Consider the following 23533-nt stretch of genomic DNA (forward strand, 5'->3'; position numbering starts at 1 on the left):
CTCCATACCAGTTGGTCCAACTGCTATTAAAAAGCCCCCCCCCCCCCCCCCTTCATTTTTACTGCAAAAATGTTCAGTTTCAGTGTCCTTAGTTTGGACTGTTCAGCACTAAACCGGGGGTGAGAGACCTCCTATAAACCAAGCAGGCTAGATGAATGTCTCTGGCTAACCTGTCCTCGCCCAGCCAATCCCTCTAAAAGTACCTGTCTGATTTATCCCTTCTCTCCTCAATAGAGGCTGTAATGGGCTGTATTCATATCTTTTTATTTTATGAAAGGGGATGAGAGGGGTCGAGACAGACATTACCCAGATTGATGGTGTGTGTTGGGTAAAGAAGATGCCATAAAGCCTTTAAAAGTTAATGCTGGGGTGTGTGTGTGTGTGTGTGTGTGTGTGTGTGTGTGTGTGTGTGTGTGTGTGTGTGTGTGTGTGTGTGTGTGTGTGTGTGTGTGTGTGTGTGTGTGTGTGTGTGTGTGTGTGTGTGTGTGTGTGTGTGTGTGTGTGTGTGAGTGTGTGTGTGTGAGTGTGTGTGTTTGAGTGTGTGTGTTTGTTCTCCTTAGTGAAACCATGATGTGGAGGTAAGGAGGGGCATATGGACAGTAGTTAACAAGCCGTAACTCAGAACAGGTAATGCTGTATGACTGGGAGACAAGATGAATGACGCCTGGCAATGTTATGGAGACTATGATGGAGCCCAGGCACATTTACACCCATTATTTATGACCCATAATGAAGAGCATGATGAAAAGTGGACGCAACTATAAATATGAGCAGGGAGTGGAACATAGAGGGGCGGGGGTGATCATTGATGCAATTAACATGTTGCACATACGGACACACAGAGAGAGAGAGAGAGACCTCTTCTTCTACCCTCCTCCTCTCCACCTCTTCTGCAATCCTCCTCTCCACCTCTTCTGCGCTCCTCTTCTTCTACCCTCCTCTCCTCCTCTTCTGCGCTCCTCTTCTTCTACCCTCCTCCTCTCCACCTCTTCTGCAATCCTCCTCTCCACCTCTTCTGCGCTCCTCTTCTTCTACCCTCCTCTCCACCTCTTCTGCAATCCTCCTCTCCTCCTCTTCTGCGCTCCTCTCCTTCTACCCTCCTCTCCACCTCTTCTGCAATCCTCCTCTCCTCCTCTTCTGCGCTCCTCTCCTTCTACCCTCCTCTCCACCTCTTCTGCAATCCTCCTCTCCTCCTCTTCTGCGCTCCTCTCCTTCTACCCTCCTCTCCACCTCTTCTGCAATCCTCCTCTCCTCCTCTTCTGCGCTCCTCTCCTTCTACCCTCCTCTCCACCTCTTCTGCAATCCTCCTCTCCTCCTCTTCTGCGCTCCTCTCCTTCTACCCTCCTCTCCACCTCTTCTGCAATCCTCCTCTCCTCCTCTTCTGCGCTCCTCTCCTTCTACCCTCCTCTCCTCCTCTTCTTCTACCCTCCTCTCCTCCTCTTCTGCGCTCCTCTTCTTCTACCCTCCTCTCCACCTCTTCTGCAATCCTCCTCTCCTCCTCTTCTGCGCTCCTCTCCTTCTACCCTCCTCTCCACCTCTTCTGCAATCCTCCTCTCCTCCTCTTCTGCGCTCCTCTCCTTCTACCCTCCTCTCCTCCTCTTCTTCTACCCTCCTCTCCTCCTCTTCTGCGCTCCTCTTCTTCTACCCTCCTCTCCACCTCTTCTGCAATCCTCCTCTCCTCCTCTTCTGCGCTCCTCTCCTTCTACCCTCCTCTCCACCTCTTCTGCAATCCTCCTCTCCTCCTCTTCTGCGCTCCTCTCCTTCTACCCTCCTCTCCTCCTCTTCTTCTACCCTCCTCTCCTCCTCTTCTGCGCTCCTCTTCTTCTACCCTCCTCTCCACCTCTTCTGCAATCCTCCTCTCCTCCTCTTCTGCGCTCCTCTCCTTCTACCCTCCTCTCCTCCTCTTCTTCTACCCTCCTCTCCTCCTCTTCTGCGCTCCTCTTCTTCTACCCTCCTCTCCACCTCTTCTGCAATCCTCCTCTCCTCCTCTTCTGCGCTCCTCTCCTTCTACCCTCCTCTCCTCCTCTTCTGCGCTCCTCTTCTTCTACCCTCCTCTCCACCTCTTCTTCTACCCTCCTCTCCTCCTCTTCTGCGCTCCTCTTCTTCTACCCTCCTCTCCACCTCTTCTGCAATCCTCCTCTCCTCCTCTTCTGCGCTCCTCTCCTTCTACCCTCCTCTCCTCCTCTTCTGTGCTCCTCTTCTTCTACCCTCCTCTCCACCTCTTCTGCAATCCTCCTCTCCTCCTCTTCTGCGCTCCTCTCCTTCTACCCTCCTCTCCTCCTCTTCTGTGCTCCTCTTCTTCTACCCTCCTCTCCACCTCTTCTGCAATACTCCTCTCCTCCTCTTCTGCGCTCCTCTCCTTCTACCCTCCTCTCCTCCTCTTCTGTGCTCCTCTTCTTCTACCCTCCTCTCCACCTCTTCTGCAATCCTCCTCTCCTCCTCTTCTGCGCTCCTCTTCTTCTACCCTCCTTCTCTCCTCCTCTTCTGTGCTCCTCTTCTTCTACCCTCCTTCTCTCCTCCTCTTCTGCTTTACTCCTCTCCTCCTCTTCTGCGCTCCTCTTCTTCTACCCTCCTCTCCACCTCTTCTGCTCTACTCCTCTCCTCCTCTTCTGTGCTCCTCTTCTTCTACCCTCCTTCTCTCCTCCTCTTCTGCAATCCTCCTCTCCTCCTCTTCTGCGCTCCTCTTATTCAACCCTCCTCTCCTCCTCTTCTGCGCTCCTCTCCTTCTACCCTCCTCTCCTCCTCTTCTGCGCTCCTCTTCTTCTACCCTCCTCTCCACCTCTTCTGCAATACTCCTCTCTTCCTCTTCTGTGCTCCTCTTCTTCTACCCTCCTCTCCTCCTCTTCTGCTCTACTCCTCTCCTCCTCTTCTGTGCTCCTCTTCTTCTACCCTCCTCTCCACCTCTTCTGCTCTACTCCTCTCCTCCTCTTCTGTGCTCCTCTTCTTCTACCCTCCTCTCCACCTCTTCTGCTCTACTCCTCTCCTCCTCTTCTGTGCTCCTCTTCTTCTACCCTCCTCTCCACCTCTTCTGCAATACTCCTCTCTTCCTCTTCTGTGCTCCTCTTCTTCTACCCTCCTTCTCTCCTCCTCTTCTGCTCTACTCCTCTCCTCCTCTTCTGTGCTCCTCTTCTTCTACCCTCCTCTCCACCTCTTCTGCTCTACTCCTCTCCTCCTCTTCTGTGCTCCTCTTCTTCTACCCTCCTTCTCTCCACCTCTTCTGCTCTACTCCTCTCCTCCTCTTCTGTGCTCCTCTTCTTCTACCCTCCTCTCCACCTCTTCTGCTCTACTCCTCTCCTCCTTTTCTGTGCTCCTCTTCTTCTACCCTCCTTCTCTCCTCCTCTTCTGCTCTACTCCTCTCCTCCTCTTCTGCTCTACTCCTCTCCTCCTCCTGCTCGAGGTGTATTTTAACCTGGAACATCACATTTAATCATTTTTGATAGCTGGTGTAAATCCACTTGTTCTACATGGTACTGGTTTGGCATTTCAAATATGTTACATCTGCAGACATAAAGCATTTTTTATACACTTTGTTTCTGTATTTCTTTCTAGTCTGGTGTGTTGAACATACGTCATATTAAACTGCTTGTTCCTAATTCCACTACTGCTGATTCTATAGCACACAATGACTGCATCAAGCTTGTAACTCTACGAACTTGTTGCATACATTTGCTTTTTGTTTGGTTGTGTTTCAGATTATTTTGTGCCCAATAGAAATGAACGGTAAATTATGCATTTTGTCATTTTGGAGTCATTTTTATTGTAAATAATGATAGAATATGTTTCTAAACACTATATTATTGTGGCTGCTACCATGATTATGGATAATCATGAATGAATCGTGAATAATGATGAGTGAGAAAGTTACAGACACATAAATATCATACCCGGAAGACATGCTAACTTCCCCTGTTATTGTAATGGGGAGAGGTTAGCATCTCTTAGGTATGTATATGTGGATGTGGTTGTACATGTATATGTGGATGTGGCTGTATATGTACATGTGGATGTGGCTGTACATGTACATGTGGATGTGGTTGTACATGTGGATGTGGTTGTATATGTGGATGTGGTTGTACATGTGGATGTGGATGTACATGTGGATGTGGATGTGGTTGTACATGTATATGTGGATGTGGTTGTACATGTACATGTGGATGTGGTTGTACATGTGGATGTGGTTGTACATGTACATGTGGATGTGGTTGTACATGTACATGTGGATGTGGTTGTACATGTGGATGTGGCTGTACATGTAAATGTGGATATGGTTGTACATGTACATGTGGATGTGGTTGTACATGTACATGTGGATGTGGTTGTATATGTGGATGTGGTTGTACATGTGGATGTGGATGTACATGTGGATGTGGATGTGGTTGTACATGTATATGTGGATGTGGTTGTACATGTACATGTGGATGTGGTTGTACATGTGGATGTGGTTGTACATGTACATGTGGATGTGGTTGTACATGTACATGTGGATGTGGTTGTACATGTGGATGTGGTTGTACATGTGGATGTGGTTGTACATGTACATGTGGATGTGGTTGTACATGTGGATGTGGCTGTACATGTACATGTGGATGTGGTTGTATATGTGGATGTGGTTGTACATGTGGATGTGGATGTACATGTGGATGTGGATGTGGTTGTACATGTATATGTGGATGTGGCTGTACATGTGGATGTGGATGTGGTTGTATATGTACATGTGGATGTGGCTGTACATGTACATGTGGATGTGGTTGTATATGTGGATGTGGTTGTACATGTGGATGTGGATGTACATGTGGATGTGGATGTGGTTGTACATGTATATGTGGATGTGGCTGTACATGTGGATGTGGATGTGGTTGTATATGTACATGTGGATGTGGCTGTACATGTGGATGTGGATGTGGTTGTATATGTACATGTGGATGTGGCTGTACATGTGGATGTGGATGTGGTTGTACATGTGGATGTGGATGTGGTTGTACATGTACATGTGGATGTGGCTGTACATGTGGATGTGGATGTGGTTGTACATGTGGATGTGGATGTGGTTGTACATGTGGATGTGGATGTGGCTGTATATGTGGATGTGGCTGTATATGTGGATGTGGCTGTATATGTGGATGTGGCTGTACATGTACATGTGGATGTGGTTGTACATGTACATGTGGATGTGGTTGTACATGTACATGTGGATGTGGTTGTATATGTGGATGTGGCTGTACATGTATATGTGGATGTGGCTGTACATGTACATGTGGATGTGGTTGTACATGTACATGTGGATGTGGCTGTATATGTACATGTGGATGTGGTTGTATATGTGGATGTGGTTGTGGTTGTATATGTACATGTGGATGTGGCTGTATATGTGGATGTGGCTGTATATGTGGATGTGGCTGTATATGTGGATGTGGATGTGGTTGTACATGTACATGTGGATGTGGTTGTACATGTGGATGTGGCTGTATATGTGGATGTGGCTGTACATGTACATGTGGATGTGGCTGTACATGTGGATGTGGTTGTACATGTACATGTGGATGTGGTTGTACATGTACATGTGGATGTGGTTGTACATGTACATGTGGATGTGGTTGTATATGTGGATGTGGCTGTACATGTATATGTGGATGTGGCTGTACATGTACATGTGGATGTGGTTGTACATGTACATGTGGATGTGGCTGTATATGTACATGCGGATGTGGTTGTACATGTACATGTGGATGTGGTTGTACATGTACATGTGGATGTGGTTGTATATGTACATGTGGATGTGGTTGTACATGTACATGTGGATGTGGTTGTATATGTACATGTGGATGTGGTTGTACATGTACATGTGGATGTGGCTGTATATGTGGATGTGGCTGTATATGTGGATGTGGCTGTATATGTACATGTGGATGTGGTTGTATATGTGGATGTGGTTGTACATGTACATGTGGATGTGGTTGTACATGTACATGTGGATGTGGTTGTATATGTACATGTGGATGTGGTTGTACATGTACATGTGGATGTGGTTGTATATGTACATGTGGATGTGGTTGTACATGTACATGTGGATGTGGTTGTATATGTACATGTGGATGTGGTTGTACATGTACATGTGGATGTGGTTGTATATGTGGATGTGGTTGTATATGTGGATGTGGCTGTACATGTACATGTGGATGTGGTTGTATATGTATATGTGGATGTGGTTGTACATGTACATGTGGATGTGGTTGTATATGTGGATGTGGTTGTATATGTGGATGTGGCTGTACATGTACATGTGGATGTGGTTGTACATGTACATGTGGATGTGGCTGTACATGTACATGTGGATGTGGTTGTATATGTACATGTGGATGTGGTTGTACATGTACATGTGGATGTGGTTGTATATGTGGATGTGGTTGTATATGTGGATGTGGCTGTACATGTACATGTGGATGTGGTTGTACATGTGGATGTGGATGTGGCTGTACATGTGGATGTGGTTGTACATGTATATGTGGATGTGGCTGTACATGTACATGTGGATGTGGTTGTATATGTGGATGTGGTTGTATATGTGGATGTGGCTGTACATGTACATGTGGATGTGGTTGTACATGTACATGTGGATGTGGTTGTATATGTGGATGTGGCTGTACATGTATATGTGGATGTGGCTGTACATGTACATGTGGATGTGGTTGTATATGTGGATGTGGCTGTACATGTATATGTGGATGTGGCTGTACATGTACATGTGGATGTGGTTGTACATGTACATGTGGATGTGGTTGTATATGTGGATGTGGCTGTACATGTATATGTGGATGTGGCTGTACATGTATATGTGGATGTGGCTGTACATGTATATGTGGATGTGGCTGTACATGTATATGTGGATGTGGCTGTACATGTACATGTGGATGTGGTTGTACATGTACATGTGGATGTGGTTGTATATGTACATGTGGATGTAGTTGTACATGTACATGTGGATGTGGTTGTATATGTGGATGTGGCTGTACATGTATATGTGGATGTGGCTGTACATGTACATGTGGATGTGGTTGTACATGTACATGTGGATGTGGTTGTACATGTGGATGTGGTTGTATATGTACATGTGGATGTGGTTGTACATGTACATGTGGATGTGGTTGTATATGTGGATGTGGTTGTATATGTACATGTGGATGTGGTTGTATATGTACATGTGGATGTGGTTGTACATGTACATGTGGATGTGGTTGTATATGTACATGTGGATGTGGTTGTATATGTACATGTGGATGTGGCTGTACATGTACATGTGGATGTGGTTGTACATGTACATGTGGATGTGGTTGTACATGTACATGTGGATGTGGTTGTACATGTACATGTGGATGTGGCAGTACATGTACATGTGGATGTGGTTGTACATGTGGATGTGGTTGTATATGTACATGTGGATGTGGTTGTACATGTGGATGTGGTTGTACATGTACATGTGGATGTGGCAGTACATGTACATGTGGATGTGGTTGTACATGTACATGTGGATGTGGCAGTACATGTACATGTGGATGTGGTTGTACATGTGGATGTGGTTGTACATGTACATGTGGATGTGGTTGTACATGTACATGTGGATGTGTTTGTATATGTGGATGTGGTTGTATATGTGGATGTGGTTGTATATGTGGATGTGGTTGTACATGTACATGTGGATGTGGTTGTACATGTACATGTGGATGTGGTTGTACATGTACATGTGGATGTGGTTGTATATGTGGATGTGGTTGTATATGTGGATGTGGTTGTATATGTGGATGTGGTTGTATATGTGGATGTGGTTGTATATGTGGATGTGGTTGTATATGTGGATGTGGTTGTATATGTGGATGTGGTTGTACATGTGGATGTGGTTGTACATGTACATGTGGATGTGGTTGTACATGTGGCTGTACATGTACATGTGGATGTGGTTGTACATGTACATGTGGTTGTACATGTGGATGTGGTTGTACATGTGGATGTGGTTGTACATGTACATGTGGATGTGGCTGTACATGTACATGTGGATGTGGTTGTACATGTACATGTGGATGTGGTTGTACATGTACATGTGGATGTGGCTGTACATGTACATGTGGATGTGGCTGTACATGTGGATGTGGTTGTACATGTACATGTGGATGTGGTTGTACATGTACATGTGGATGTGGCTGTACATGTACATGTGGATGTGGCTGTACATGTACATGTGGATGTGGCTGTACATGTACATGTGGATGTGGCTGTACATGTACATTTGGATGTGTTTGTACAAGTATATGTGGATGTGGTTGTACAAGTACATGTGGATGTGGCTGTAAATGTACATGTGGATGTGGTTGTATATGTGGATGTGGATGTGGTTGTATATGTGGATGTGGTTGTATATGTGGATGTGGCTGTACATGTACATGTGGATGTGGTTGTACATGTACATGTGGATGTGGTTGTACATGTACATGTGGATGTGGTTGTATATGTGGATGTGGTTGTATATGTGGATGTGGCTGTACATGTACATGTGGATGTGGTTGTACATGTACATGTGGATGTGGTTGTACATGTGGATGTGGTTGTACATGTACATGTGGATGTGGTTGTATATGTGGATGTGGTTGTACATGTACATGTGGATGTGGTTGTATATGTGGATGTGGTTGTACATGTACATGTGGATGTGGTTGTACATGTACATGTGGATGTGGTTGTACATGTGGATGTGGTTGTATATGTGGATGTGGTTGTACATGTACATGTGGATGTGGTTGTACATGTGGATGTGGTTGTACATGTACATGTGGATGTGGTTGTATATGTGGATGTGGTTGTATATGTGGATGTGGCTGTACATGTACATGTGGATGTGGTTGTACATGTACATGTGGATGTGGTTGTACATGTACATGTGGATGTGGTTGTATATGTGGATGTGGTTGTATATGTGGATGTGGCTGTACATGTACATGTGGATGTGGTTGTATATGTACATGTGGATGTGGTTGTACATGTACATGTGGATGTGGTTGTAAATGTACATGTGGATGTGGTTGTAAATGTACATGTGGATGTGGTTGTACATGTACATGTGGATGTGGTTGTATATGTGGATGTGGCTGTACATGTACATGTGGATGTGGTTGTATATGTACATGTGGATGTGGTTGTAAATGTACATGTGGATGTGGTTGTATATGTGGATGTGGTTGTATATGTACATGTGGATGTGGTTGTAAATGTACATGTGGATGTGTTTGTACATGTGGATGTGGTTGTACATGTGGATGTGGTTGTACATGTGGATGTGGTTGTACGTGTGGATGTGGTTGTATATGTGGATGTGGTTGTATATGTGGATGTGGCTGTACATGTACATGTGGATGTGGTTGTATATGTACATGTGGATGTGGTTGTACATGTACATGTGGATGTGGTTGTATATGTGGATGTGGTTGTACATGTACTTGTGGATGTGGTTGTATATGTACATGTGGATGTGGTTGTATATTAACATGTGGATGTGGTTGTATATGTACATGTGGATGTGGTTGTACATGTACATGTGGATGTGGTTGTATATGTACATGTGGATGTGGTTGTACATGTACATGTGGATGTGGTTGTATATGTGGATGTGGTTGTACATGTACATGTGGATGTGGTTGTACATGTGGATGTGGTTGTACATGTACTTGTGGATGTGGTTGTACATGTACATGTGGATGTGGTTGTACATGTGGATGTGGATGTGGTTGTACATGTACATGTGGATGTGGTTGTACATGTGGATGTGGTTGTACATGTGGATGTGGTTGTACATGTGGATGTGGTTGTATATGTGGATGTGGCTGTACATGTACATGTGGATGTGGCTGTACATGTGGATGTGGTTGTACATGTATATGTGGATGTGGCTGTACATGTACATGTGGATGTGGTTGTACATGTACATGTGGATGTGGTTGTATATGTGGATGTGGTTGTATATGTGGATGTGGCTGTACATGTACATGTGGATGTGGCTGTACATGTGGATGTGGCTGTACATGTACATGTGGTTGTACATGTACATGTGGATGTGGTTGTATATGTGGATGTGGCTGTACATGTATATGTGGATGTGGTTGTATATGTGGATGTGGTTGTACATGTACATGTGGATGTGGTTGTATATGTGGATGTGGTTGTACATGTATATGTGGATGTGGCTGTACATGTACATGTGGATGTGGTTGTATATGTGGATGTGGTTGTATATGTGGATGTGGCTGTACATGTACATGTGGATGTGGTTGTATATGTACATGTGGATGTGGTTGTACATGTACATGTGGATGTGGTTGTATATGTGGATGTGGCTGTACATGTATATGTGGATGTGGTTGTGTATGTGGATGTGGTTGTACATGTACATGTGGATGTGGCTGTACATGTATATGTGGATGTGGCTCTACATGTACATGTGGATGTGGTTGTACATGTACATGTGGATGTGGTTGTATTTGTGGGTGTGGCTGTACATGTATATGTGGATGTGGCTGTACATGTGGATGTGGTTGTACATGTACATGTGGATGTGGTTGTATATGTGGATGTGGCTGTACATGTGGATGTGGCTGTACATGTACATGTGGATGTGGTTGTATATGTGGATGTGGCTGTATATGTACATGTGGATGTGGTTGTATATGTACATGTGGATGTGGTTGTACATGTACATGTGGATGTGGTTGTATATGTGGATGTGGCTGTACATGTATATGTGGATGTGGCTGTACATGTACATGTGGATGTGGTTGTACATGTACATGTGGATGTGGTTGTACATGTGGATGTGGTTGTATATGTACATGTGGTTGTACATGTACATGTGGATGTGGTTGTATATGTGGATGTGGTTGTATATGTACATGTGGATGTGGTTGTACATGTACATGTGGATGTGGTTGTATATGTGGATGTGGCTGTACATGTGGATGTGGTTGTACATGTACATGTGGATGTGGTTGTATATGTGGATGTGGTTGTACATGTGGATGTGGTTGTACATGTACATGTGGATGTGGTTGTACATGTACATGTGGATGTGGTTGTATATGTGGATGTGGTTGTATATGTGGATGTGGTTGTACATGTGGATGTGGTTGTATATGTGGATGTGGTTGTATATGTGGATGTGGTTGTATATGTGGTTGTACATGTACATGTGGATGTGGTTGTACATGTGGATGTGGTTGTATATGTGGATGTGGTTGTACATGTACATGTGGATGTGGTTTTACATGTGGATGTGGTTGTACATGTGGATGTGGTTGTATATGTGGATGTGGTTGTATATGTGGATGTGGTTGTATATGTGGATGTGGTTGTATATGTGGTTGTACATGTACATGTGGATGTGGTTGTACATGTGGATGTGGTTGTACATGTGGATGTGGTTGTATATGTGGATGTGGTTGTACATGTGGATGTGGTTGTACATGTGGATGTGGTTGTATATGTGGATGTGGTTGTACATGTACATGTGGATGTGGTTTTACATGTGGATGTGGTTGTATATGTACATGTGGATGTGGTTGTACATGTGGATGTGGTTGTACATGTGGATGTGGTTGTACATGTGGATGTGGTTGTACATGTGGATGTGGTTGTACATGTGGATGTGGTTGTACATGTACATGTGGATGTGGCTGTACATGTGGATGTGGTTGTACATGTGGATGTGGTTGTATATGTGGATGTGGTTGTACATGTGGATGTGGTTGTACATGTGGATGTGGTTGTACATGTACATGTGGATGTGGCTGTACATGTACATGTGGATGTGGTTGTACATGTGGATATGGTTGTACATGTGGATGTGGTTGTACATGTACATGTGGATGTGGTTGTACATGTGGATGTGGTTGTACATGTGGATGTGGTTGTATATGTACATGTGGATGTGGTTGTATATGTACATGTGGATGTGGCTGTACATGTACATGTGGATGTGGTTGTACATGTACATGTGGATGTGGTTGTACATGTACATGTGGATGTGGTTGTACATGTACATGTGGATGTGGCAGTACATGTACATGTGGATGTGGTTGTACATGTGGATGTGGTTGTATATGTACATGTGGATGTGGTTGTACATGTGGATGTGGTTGTACATGTACATGTGGATGTGGCAGTACATGTACATGTGGATGTGGTTGTACATGTACATGTGGATGTGGCAGTACATGTACATGTGGATGTGGTTGTACATGTGGATGTGGTTGTACATGTACATGTGGATGTGGTTGTACATGTACATGTGGATGTGTTTGTATATGTGGATGTGGTTGTATATGTGGATGTGGTTGTATATGTGGATGTGGTTGTACATGTACATGTGGATGTGGTTGTACATGTACATGTGGATGTGGTTGTACATGTACATGTGGATGTGGTTGTATATGTGGATGTGGTTGTATATGTGGATGTGGTTGTATATGTGGATGTGGTTGTATATGTGGATGTGGTTGTATATGTGGATGTGGTTGTATATGTGGATGTGGTTGTATATGTGGATGTGGTTGTACATGTGGATGTGGTTGTACATGTACATGTGGATGTGGTTGTACATGTGGCTGTACATGTACATGTGGATGTGGTTGTACATGTACATGTGGTTGTACATGTGGATGTGGTTGTACATGTGGATGTGGTTGTACATGTACATGTGGATGTGGCTGTACATGTACATGTGGATGTGGTTGTACATGTACATGTGGATGTGGTTGTACATGTACATGTGGATGTGGCTGTACATGTACATGTGGATGTGGCTGTACATGTGGATGTGGTTGTACATGTACATGTGGATGTGGTTGTACATGTACATGTGGATGTGGCTGTACATGTACATGTGGATGTGGCTGTACATGTACATGTGGATGTGGCTGTACATGTACATGTGGATGTGGCTGTACATGTACATTTGGATGTGTTTGTACAAGTATATGTGGATGTGGTTGTACAAGTACATGTGGATGTGGCTGTAAATGTACATGTGGATGTGGTTGTATATGTGGATGTGGATGTGGTTGTATATGTGGATGTGGTTGTATATGTGGATGTGGCTGTACATGTACATGTGGATGTGGTTGTACATGTACATGTGGATGTGGTTGTACATGTACATGTGGATGTGGTTGTATATGTGGATGTGGTTGTATATGTGGATGTGGCTGTACATGTACATGTGGATGTGGTTGTACATGTACATGTGGATGTGGTTGTACATGTGGATGTGGTTGTACATGTACATGTGGATGTGGTTGTATATGTGGATGTGGTTGTACATGTACATGTGGATGTGGTTGTATATGTGGATGTGGTTGTACATGTACATGTGGATGTGGTTGTACATGTACATGTGGATGTGGTTGTACATGTGGATGTGGTTGTATATGTGGATGTGGTTGTACATGTACATGTGGATGTGGTTGTACATGTGGATGTGGTTGTACATGTACATGTGGATGTGGTTGTATATGTGGATGTGGTTGTACATGTACATGTGGATGTGGTTGTACATGTACATGTGGATGTGGTTGTACATGTGGATGTGGTTGTATATGTGGATGTGGTTGTACATGTACATGTGGATGTGGTTGTACATGTGGATGTGGTTGTACATGTACATGTGGATGTGGTTGTATATGTGGATGTGGTTGTATATGTGGATGTGGCTGTACATGTACATGTGGATGTGGTTGTACATGTACATGTGGATGTGGTTGTACATGTACATGTGGATGTGGTTGTATATGTGGATGTGGTTGTATATGTGGATGTGGCTGTACATGTACATGTGGATGTGGTTGTATATGTACATGTGGATGTGGTTGTACATGTACATGTGGATGTGGTTGTAAATGTACATGTGGATGTGGTTGTAAATGTACATGTGGATGTGGTTGTACATGTACATGTGGATGTGGTTGTATATGTGGATGTGGCTGTACATGTACATGTGGATGTGGTTGTATATGTACATGTGGATGTGGTTGTAAATGTACATGTGGATGTGGTTGTATATGTGGATGTGGTTGTATATGTACATGTGGATGTGGTTGTAAATGTACATGTGGATGTGTTTGTACATGTGGATGTGGTTGTACATGTGGATGTGGTTGTACATGTGGATGTGGTTGTACGTGTGGATGTGGTTGTATATGTGGATGTGGTTGTATATGTGGATGTGGCTGTACATGTACATGTGGATGTGGTTGTATATGTACATGTGGATGTGGTTGTACATGTACATGTGGATGTGGTTGTATATGTGGATGTGGTTGTACATGTACTTGTGGATGTGGTTGTATATGTACATGTGGATGTGGTTGTATATTAACATGTGGATGTGGTTGTATATGTACATGTGGATGTGGTTGTACATGTACATGTGGATGTGGTTGTATATGTACATGTGGATGTGGTTGTACATGTACATGTGGATGTGGTTGTATATGTGGATGTGGTTGTACATGTACATGTGGATGTGGTTGTACATGTGGATGTGGTTGTACATGTACTTGTGGATGTGGTTGTACATGTACATGTGGATGTGGTTGTACATGTGGATGTGGATGTGGTTGTACATGTACATGTGGATGTGGTTGTACATGTGGATGTGGTTGTACATGTGGATGTGGTTGTACATGTGGATGTGGTTGTATATGTGGATGTGGCTGTACATGTACATGTGGATGTGGCTGTACATGTGGATGTGGTTGTACATGTATATGTGGATGTGGCTGTACATGTACATGTGGATGTGGTTGTACATGTACATGTGGATGTGGTTGTATATGTGGATGTGGTTGTATATGTGGATGTGGCTGTACATGTACATGTGGATGTGGCTGTACATGTGGATGTGGCTGTACATGTACATGTGGTTGTACATGTACATGTGGATGTGGTTGTATATGTGGATGTGGCTGTACATGTATATGTGGATGTGGTTGTATATGTGGATGTGGTTGTACATGTACATGTGGATGTGGTTGTATATGTGGATGTGGTTGTACATGTATATGTGGATGTGGCTGTACATGTACATGTGGATGTGGTTGTATATGTGGATGTGGTTGTATATGTGGATGTGGCTGTACATGTACATGTGGATGTGGTTGTATATGTACATGTGGATGTGGTTGTACATGTACATGTGGATGTGGTTGTATATGTGGATGTGGCTGTACATGTATATGTGGATGTGGTTGTGTATGTGGATGTGGTTGTACATGTACATGTGGATGTGGCTGTACATGTATATGTGGATGTGGCTCTACATGTACATGTGGATGTGGTTGTACATGTACATGTGGATGTGGTTGTATTTGTGGGTGTGGCTGTACATGTATATGTGGATGTGGCTGTACATGTGGATGTGGTTGTACATGTACATGTGGATGTGGTTGTATATGTGGATGTGGCTGTACATGTGGATGTGGCTGTACATGTACATGTGGATGTGGTTGTATATGTGGATGTGGCTGTATATGTACATGTGGATGTGGTTGTATATGTACATGTGGATGTGGTTGTACATGTACATGTGGATGTGGTTGTATATGTGGATGTGGCTGTACATGTATATGTGGATGTGGCTGTACATGTACATGTGGATGTGGTTGTACATGTACATGTGGATGTGGTTGTACATGTGGATGTGGTTGTATATGTACATGTGGTTGTACATGTACATGTGGATGTGGTTGTATATGTGGATGTGGTTGTATATGTACATGTGGATGTGGTTGTACATGTACATGTGGATGTGGTTGTATATGTGGATGTGGCTGTACATGTGGATGTGGTTGTACATGTACATGTGGATGTGGTTGTATATGTGGATGTGGTTGTACATGTGGATGTGGTTGTACATGTACATGTGGATGTGGTTGTACATGTACATGTGGATGTGGTTGTATATGTGGATGTGGTTGTATATGTGGATGTGGTTGTACATGTGGATGTGGTTGTATATGTGGATGTGGTTGTATATGTGGATGTGGTTGTATATGTGGTTGTACATGTACATGTGGATGTGGTTGTACATGTGGATGTGGTTGTATATGTGGATGTGGTTGTACATGTACATGTGGATGTGGTTTTACATGTGGATGTGGTTGTACATGTGGATGTGGTTGTATATGTGGATGTGGTTGTATATGTGGATGTGGTTGTATATGTGGATGTGGTTGTATATGTGGTTGTACATGTACATGTGGATGTGGTTGTACATGTGGATGTGGTTGTACATGTGGATGTGGTTGTATATGTGGATGTGGTTGTACATGTGGATGTGGTTGTACATGTGGATGTGGTTGTATATGTGGATGTGGTTGTACATGTACATGTGGATGTGGTTTTACATGTGGATGTGGTTGTATATGTACATGTGGATGTGGTTGTACATGTGGATGTGGTTGTACATGTGGATGTGGTTGTACATGTGGATGTGGTTGTACATGTGGATGTGGTTGTACATGTGGATGTGGTTGTACATGTACATGTGGATGTGGCTGTACATGTGGATGTGGTTGTACATGTGGATGTGGTTGTATATGTGGATGTGGTTGTACATGTGGATGTGGTTGTACATGTGGATGTGGTTGTACATGTACATGTGGATGTGGCTGTACATGTACATGTGGATGTGGTTGTACATGTGGATATGGTTGTACATGTGGATGTGGTTGTACATGTACATGTGGATGTGGTTGTACATGTGGATGTGGTTGTACATGTGGATGTGGTTGTACATGTACATGTGGATGTGGCTGTACATGTACATGTGGATGTGGTTGTACATGTACATGTGGATGTGGTTGTACATGTACATGTGGATGTGGCTGTACATGTACATGTGGATGTGGCTGTACATGTGGATGTGGTTGTACATGTACATGTGGATGTGGCTGTACATGTACATGTGGATGTGGCTGTACATGTACATGTGGATGTGGTTGTACATGTGGATGTGGTTGTACATGTACATGTGGATGTGGCTGTACATGTACATGTGGATGTGGTTGTATATGTGGATGTGGTTGTATATGTGGATGTGTTTGTACATGTGGATGTGGTTGTACATGTGGATGTGTTTGTACATGTGGATGTGGTTGTACATGTGGATGTGGTTGTACATGTGGATGTGGTTGTACATGTACATGTGGATGTGGCTGTACATGTACATGTGGATGTGGTTGTACATGTACATGTGGATGTGGTTGTACATGTACATGTGGATGTGGTTGTATATGTGGATGTGGTTGTATATGTGGATGTGGCTGTACATGTACATGTGGATGTGGTTGTATATGTACATGTGGATGTGGTTGTACATGTACATGTGGATGTGGCTGTACATGTACATGTGGATGTGGTTGTACATGTACATGTGGATGTGGTTGTACATTTACATGTGGATGTGGCTGTATATGTGGATGTGGTTGTACATGTGGATGTGGTTGTACATGTGGATGTGGCTGTACATGTACATGTGGATGTGGCTGTACATGTACATGTGGATGTGGTTGTACATGTACATGTGGATGTGGTTGTACATGTACATGTGGATGTGGTTGTACATTTACATGTGGATGTGGCTGTATATGTGGATGTGGTTGTACATGTGGATGTGGTTGTACATGTGGATGTGGCTGTACATGTACATGTGGATGTGGCTGTACATGTACATGTGGATGTGGTTGTACATTTACATGTGGATGTGGCTGTACATGTGGATGTGGCTGTATATGTGGATGTGGTTGTACATGTACATGTGGATGTGGTTGTACATGTACATGTGGATGTGGTTGTACATGTACATGTGGATGTGGTTGTACATGTATATGTGGATGTGGTTGTACATGTACATGTGGATGTGGTTGTACATGTACATGTGGATGTGGTTGTATATGTGGATGTGGTTGTACATGTGGATGTGGTTGTACATGTACATGTTGATGTGGTTGTACATGTACATGTGGATGTGGTTGTACATGTACATGTGGATGTGGCTGTACATGTACATGTGGATGTGGCTGTACATGTGGATGTGGTTGTACATGTACATGTGGATGTGGTTGTATATGTGGATGTGGTTGTACATGTGGATGTGGTTGTACATGTACATGTGGATGTGGTTGTACATGTACATATGGATGTGGTTGTATATGTGGATGTGGTTGTACATGTGGATGTGGTTGTACATGTACATGTGGATGTGGTTGTACATGTGGATGTGGTTGTACATGTACATGTGGATGTGGCTGTACATGTGGATGTGGTTGTACATGTACATGTGGATGTGGTTGTACATGTGGATGTGGTTGTACATGTACATGTGGATGTGGCTGTACATGTGGATGTGGTTGTACATGTACATGTGGATGTGGTTGTATATGTGGATGTGGTTGTATATGTGGATGTGGATGTGGCTGTACATGTACATGTGGATGTGGTTGTACATGTGGATGTGGTTGTACATGTACATGTGGATGTGGTTGTACATGTACATGTGGATGTGGTTGTACATGTACATGTGGATGTGGTTGTACATGTACATGTGGATGTGGTTGTACATGTGGATGTGGTTGTACATGTACATGTGGATGTGGTTGTATATGTGGATGTGGTTGTATATGTGGATGTGGCTGTACATGTACATGTGGATGTGGTTGTATATGTACATGTGGATGTGGTTGTACATGTACATGTGGATGTGGCTGTACATGTGGATGTGGTTGTACATGTACATGTGGATGTGGTTGTACATGTACATGTGGATGTGGTTGTACATGCACATGTGGATGTGGTTGTATATGTGGATGTGGTTGTACATGTGGATGTGGTTGTACATGTACATGTGGATGTGGCTGTACATGTACATGTGGATGTGGTTGTACATGTACATGTGGATGTGGCTGTACATGTGGATGTGGATGTGGCTGTATATGTGGATGTGGTTGTACATGTACATGTGGATGTGGCTGTACATGTACATGTGGATGTGGCTGTACATGTACATGTGGATGTGGTTGTACATGTACATGTGGATGTGGCTGTACATGTGGATGTGGATGTGGCTGTATATGTGGATGTGGTTGTACATGTACATGTGGATGTGGTTGTACATGTATATGTGGATGTGGTTGTACATGTACATGTGGATGTGGTTGTACATGTACATGTGGATGTGGTTGTATATGTGGATGTGGTTGTACATGTGGATGTGGTTGTACATGTATATGTGGATGTGGTTGTACATGTACATGTGGATGTGGTTGTACATGTACATGTGGATGTGGTTGTATATGTGGATGTGGTTGTACATGTGGATGTGGTTGTACATGTACATGTTGATGTGGTTGTACATGTACATGTGGATGTGGTTGTACATGTACATGTGGATGTGGCTGTACATGTGGATGTGGTTGTACATGTGGATGTGGTTGTACATGTGGATGTGGTTGTACATGTACATGTGGATGTGGCTGTACATGTGGATGTGGTTGTACATGTGGATGTGGTTGTACATGTACATGTGGATGTGGTTGTACATGTACATGTGGATGTGGTTGCACATGTATATGTGGATGTGGTTGTACATGTACATGTGGATGTGGTTGTACATGTACATGTGGATGTGGTTGTACATGTACATGTGGATGTGGCTGTACATGTACATGTGGATGTGGTTGTACATGTGGATGTGGTTGTACATGTGGATGTGGTTGTACATGTGGATGTGGTTGTACATGTACATGTGGATGTGGTTGTATATGTGGATGTGGTTGTACATGTGGATGTGGTTGTGGTTGTACATGTGGATGTGGTTGTACATGTGGATGTGGTTGTATATGTGGATGTGGTTGTATATGTGGATGTGGTTGTATATGTGGTTGTACATGTACATGTGGATGTGGTTGTACATGTGGATGTGGTTGTGGTTGTACATGTGGATGTGGTTGTACATGTGGATGTGGTTGTATATGTGGATGTGGTTGTATATGTGGATGTGGCTGTACATGTGCATGTGGATGTGGTTGTACATGTGGATGTGGTTGTACATGTACATGTGGATGTGGTTGTATATGTGGATGTGGTTGTATATGTGGATGTGGTTGTATATGTGGATGTGGTTGTACATGTGGATGTGGTTGTATATGTGGATGTGGTTGTACATGTACATGTGGATGTGGTTGTACATGTGGATGTGGTTGTACATGTGGATGTGGTTGTATATGTGGATGTGGTTGTACATGTACATGTGGATGTGGTTGTATATGTGGATGTGGTTGTATATGTGGATGTGGTTGTATATGTGGATGTGGTTGTACATGTACATGTGGATGTGGTTGTATATGTGGATGTGGCTGTATATGTACATGTTGATGTGGTTGTATATGTGGATGTGGTTGTATATGTGGATGTGGTTGTACATGTTGATGTGGATGTGGTTGTACATGTGGATGTGGTTGTATATGTGGATGTCGTTGTACATGTACATGTGGATGTGGTTGTACATGTGGATGTGGTTGTATATGTGGATGTGGTTGTATATGTGGATGTGGTTGTACATGTGGATGTGGTTGTATATGTGGATGTGGTTGTACATGTGGATGTGGTTGTACATGTACATGTGGATGTGGTTGTACATGTACATGTGGATGTGGTTGTACATGTACATGTGGATGTGGTTGTATATGTGGATGTGGTTGTATATGTGGATGTGGTTGTACATGTACATGTGGATGTGGTTGTACATGTACATGTGGATGTGGCTGTACATGTGGATGTGGTTGTATATGTGGATGTGGTTGTACATGTACATGTGGATGTGGTTGTACATGTACATGTGGATGTGGTTGTATATGTGGATGTGGTTGTACATGTACATGTGGATGTGGTTGTACATGTGGATGTGGTTGTACATGTACATGTGGATGTGGTTGTATATGTGGATGTGGTTGTACATGTACATGTGGATGTGGCTGTACATGTACATGTGGATGTGGTTGTACATGTACATGTGGATGTGGTTGTACATGTACATGTGGATGTGGTTGTACATGTATATGTGGATGTGGTTGTACATGTACATGTGGATGTGGCTGTACATGTACATGTGGATGTGGTTGTACATGTACATGTGGATGTGGTTGTATATGTGGATGTGGTTGTACATGTACATGTGGATGTGGTTGTATATGTGGATGTGGTTGTACATGTGGATGTGGTTGTACATGTGGATGTGGTTGTATATGTGGATGTGGATGTGGCTGTACATGTACATGTGGATGTGGTTGTATATGTGGATGTGGATGTGGCTGTACATGTACATGTGGATGTGGTTGTACATGTGGATGTGGTTGTATATGTGGATGTGGATGTGGCTGTACATGTACATGTGGATGTGGTTGTATATGTGGATGTGGATGTGGCTGTACATGTACATGTGGATGTGGTTGTATATGTGGATGTGGCTGTACATGTATATGTGGATGTGGTTGTATATGTGGATGTGGATGTGGCTGTACATGTACATGAGGATGTGGTTGTACATGTGGATGTGGTTGTACATGTACATGTGGATGTGGTTGTACATGTACATGTGGATGTGGTTGTACATGTACATGTGGATGTGGTTGTACATGTACATGTGGATGTGGTTGTATATGTGGATGTGGTTGTACATGTACATGTGGATGTGGCTGTACATGTGGATGTGGTTGTACATGTACATGTGGATGTGGTTGTACATGTACATGTGGATGTGGTTGTACATGTGGATGTGGTTGTACATGTGGATGTGGTTGTATATGTGGATGTGGTTGTACTTGTATATGTGGATGTGGCTGTACATGTACATGTGGATGGGGTTGTACATGTACATGTGGATGTGGTTGTACATGTACATGTGGATGGGGTTGTATATGTGGATGTGGCTGTACATGTACATGTGGATGGGGTTGTACATGTACATGTGGATGTGGCTGTACATGTACATGTGGATGGGGTTGTATATGTGGATGTGGTTGTACATGTACATGTGGATGTGGTTGTATATGTGGATGTGGTTGTATATGTGGATGTGGTTGTACATGTACATGTGGATGTGGTTGTACATGTATATGTGGATGTGGTTGTACATGTATATGTGGATGTGGCTGTACATGTACATGTGGATGTGGTTGTACATGTACATGTGGATGTGGTTGTACATGTACATGTGGATGTGGTTGTATATGTGGATGTGGTTGTACATGTACATGTGGATGTGGTTGTACATGTGGATGTGGTTGTACATGTGGATGTGGTTGTACATGTACATGTGGATGTGGTTGTACATGTACATGTGGATGTGGTTGTACATGTACATGTGGATGTGGTTGTACATGTACATGTGGATGTGGTTGTACATGTGGATGTGGTTGTACATGTACATGTGGATGTGGTTGTACATGTACATGTGGATGTGGTTGTACATGTGGATGTGGTTGTACATGTACATGTGGATGTGGTTGTACATGTACATGTGGATGTGGCTGTACATGTACATGTGGATGTGGTTGTACATGTGGATGTGGTTGTACATGTACATGTGGATGTGGTTGTACATGTACATGTGGATGTGGTTGTACATGTGGATGTGGTTGTACATGTACATGTGGATGTGGTTGTACATGTGGATGTGGTTGTACATGTGGATGTGGTTGTACATGTACATGTGGATGTGGTTGTACATGTACATGTGGATGTGGCTGTACATGTACATGTGGATGTGGCTGTACATGTGGATGTGGATGTGGTTGTACATGTACATGTGGATGTGGTTGTACATGTGGATGTGGCTGTACATGTGGATGTGGTTGTACATGTACATGTGGATGTGGTTGTACATGTGGATGTGGCTGTGGTTGTACATGTGGATGTGGTTGTATATGTGGATGTGGTTGTACATGTACATGTGGATGTGGTTGTACATGTACATGTGGATGTGGTTGTACATGTACATGTGGATGTACATGTACATGTGGATGTGGTTGTACATGTACATGTGGATGTGGTTGTACATGTACATGTGGATGTGGTTGTACATGTACATGTGGATGTGGTTGTACATGTACATGTGGATGTACATGTGGATGTGGTTGTACATGTACATGTGGATGTGGTTGTACATGTACATGTGGATGTGGTTGTACATGTACATGTGGATGTGGTTGTACATGTACATGTGGATGTGGTTGTACATGTACATGTGGATGTGGTTGTACATGTACATGTGGATGTGGCTGTACATGTACATGTGGATGTGGCTGTACATGTGGATGTGGTTGTACATGTACATGTGGATGTGGTTGTACATGTGGATGTGGTTGTACATGTACATGTGGATGTGGCTGTACATGTACATGTGGATGTGGTTGTACATGTGGATGTGGCTGTACATGTACATGTG

At 43.4% G+C, this 23533-nt stretch overlaps 2 protein-coding genes and 3 pseudogenes across 2 annotated transcripts in view; all 5 read right to left on the reverse strand.

Moving 5' to 3' along the window:
• Positions 1–5082, reverse strand: part of LOC129858656 (mucin-2-like) — a gene marked incomplete at its 5' end in the record, with an annotated part of 15386 nt that extends 10304 nt beyond the window's left edge. The window contains 2 exons of the mRNA XM_055927955.1: positions 4108–4244; positions 4299–5082. Coding sequence (XP_055783930.1) covers positions 4108–4244; positions 4299–5082 — 921 coding nt within the window. The remainder of the gene's footprint in view (positions 1–4107; positions 4245–4298) is intronic.
• A 3852-nt stretch (positions 5083–8934) lies between these two features.
• LOC129856744 (integumentary mucin C.1-like) lies at positions 8935–9855 on the reverse strand (annotated as a pseudogene).
• Positions 9856–13065: 3210 nt separating this feature from the next.
• LOC129858657 (uncharacterized) lies at positions 13066–13960 on the reverse strand (annotated as a pseudogene).
• Positions 13961–14145: 185 nt separating this feature from the next.
• LOC129856743 (mucin-5AC-like) lies at positions 14146–15273 on the reverse strand (annotated as a pseudogene).
• A 4650-nt stretch (positions 15274–19923) lies between these two features.
• Positions 19924–20994, reverse strand: LOC129856745 (uncharacterized; the record flags this gene model as incomplete). Its single annotated transcript, XM_055924467.1, has 1 exon — positions 19924–20994. A coding segment is annotated over one exon (1071 nt), but the record flags the coding sequence as incomplete, so codon positions are not given.
• Positions 20995–23533: the final 2539 nt, after the last annotated feature.

This window comes from Salvelinus fontinalis, chromosome 6 (assembly GCF_029448725.1).
Source record: "Salvelinus fontinalis isolate EN_2023a chromosome 6, ASM2944872v1, whole genome shotgun sequence".
In the NCBI taxonomy this organism is placed as follows: Eukaryota; Metazoa; Chordata; class Actinopteri; order Salmoniformes; family Salmonidae; genus Salvelinus; species Salvelinus fontinalis.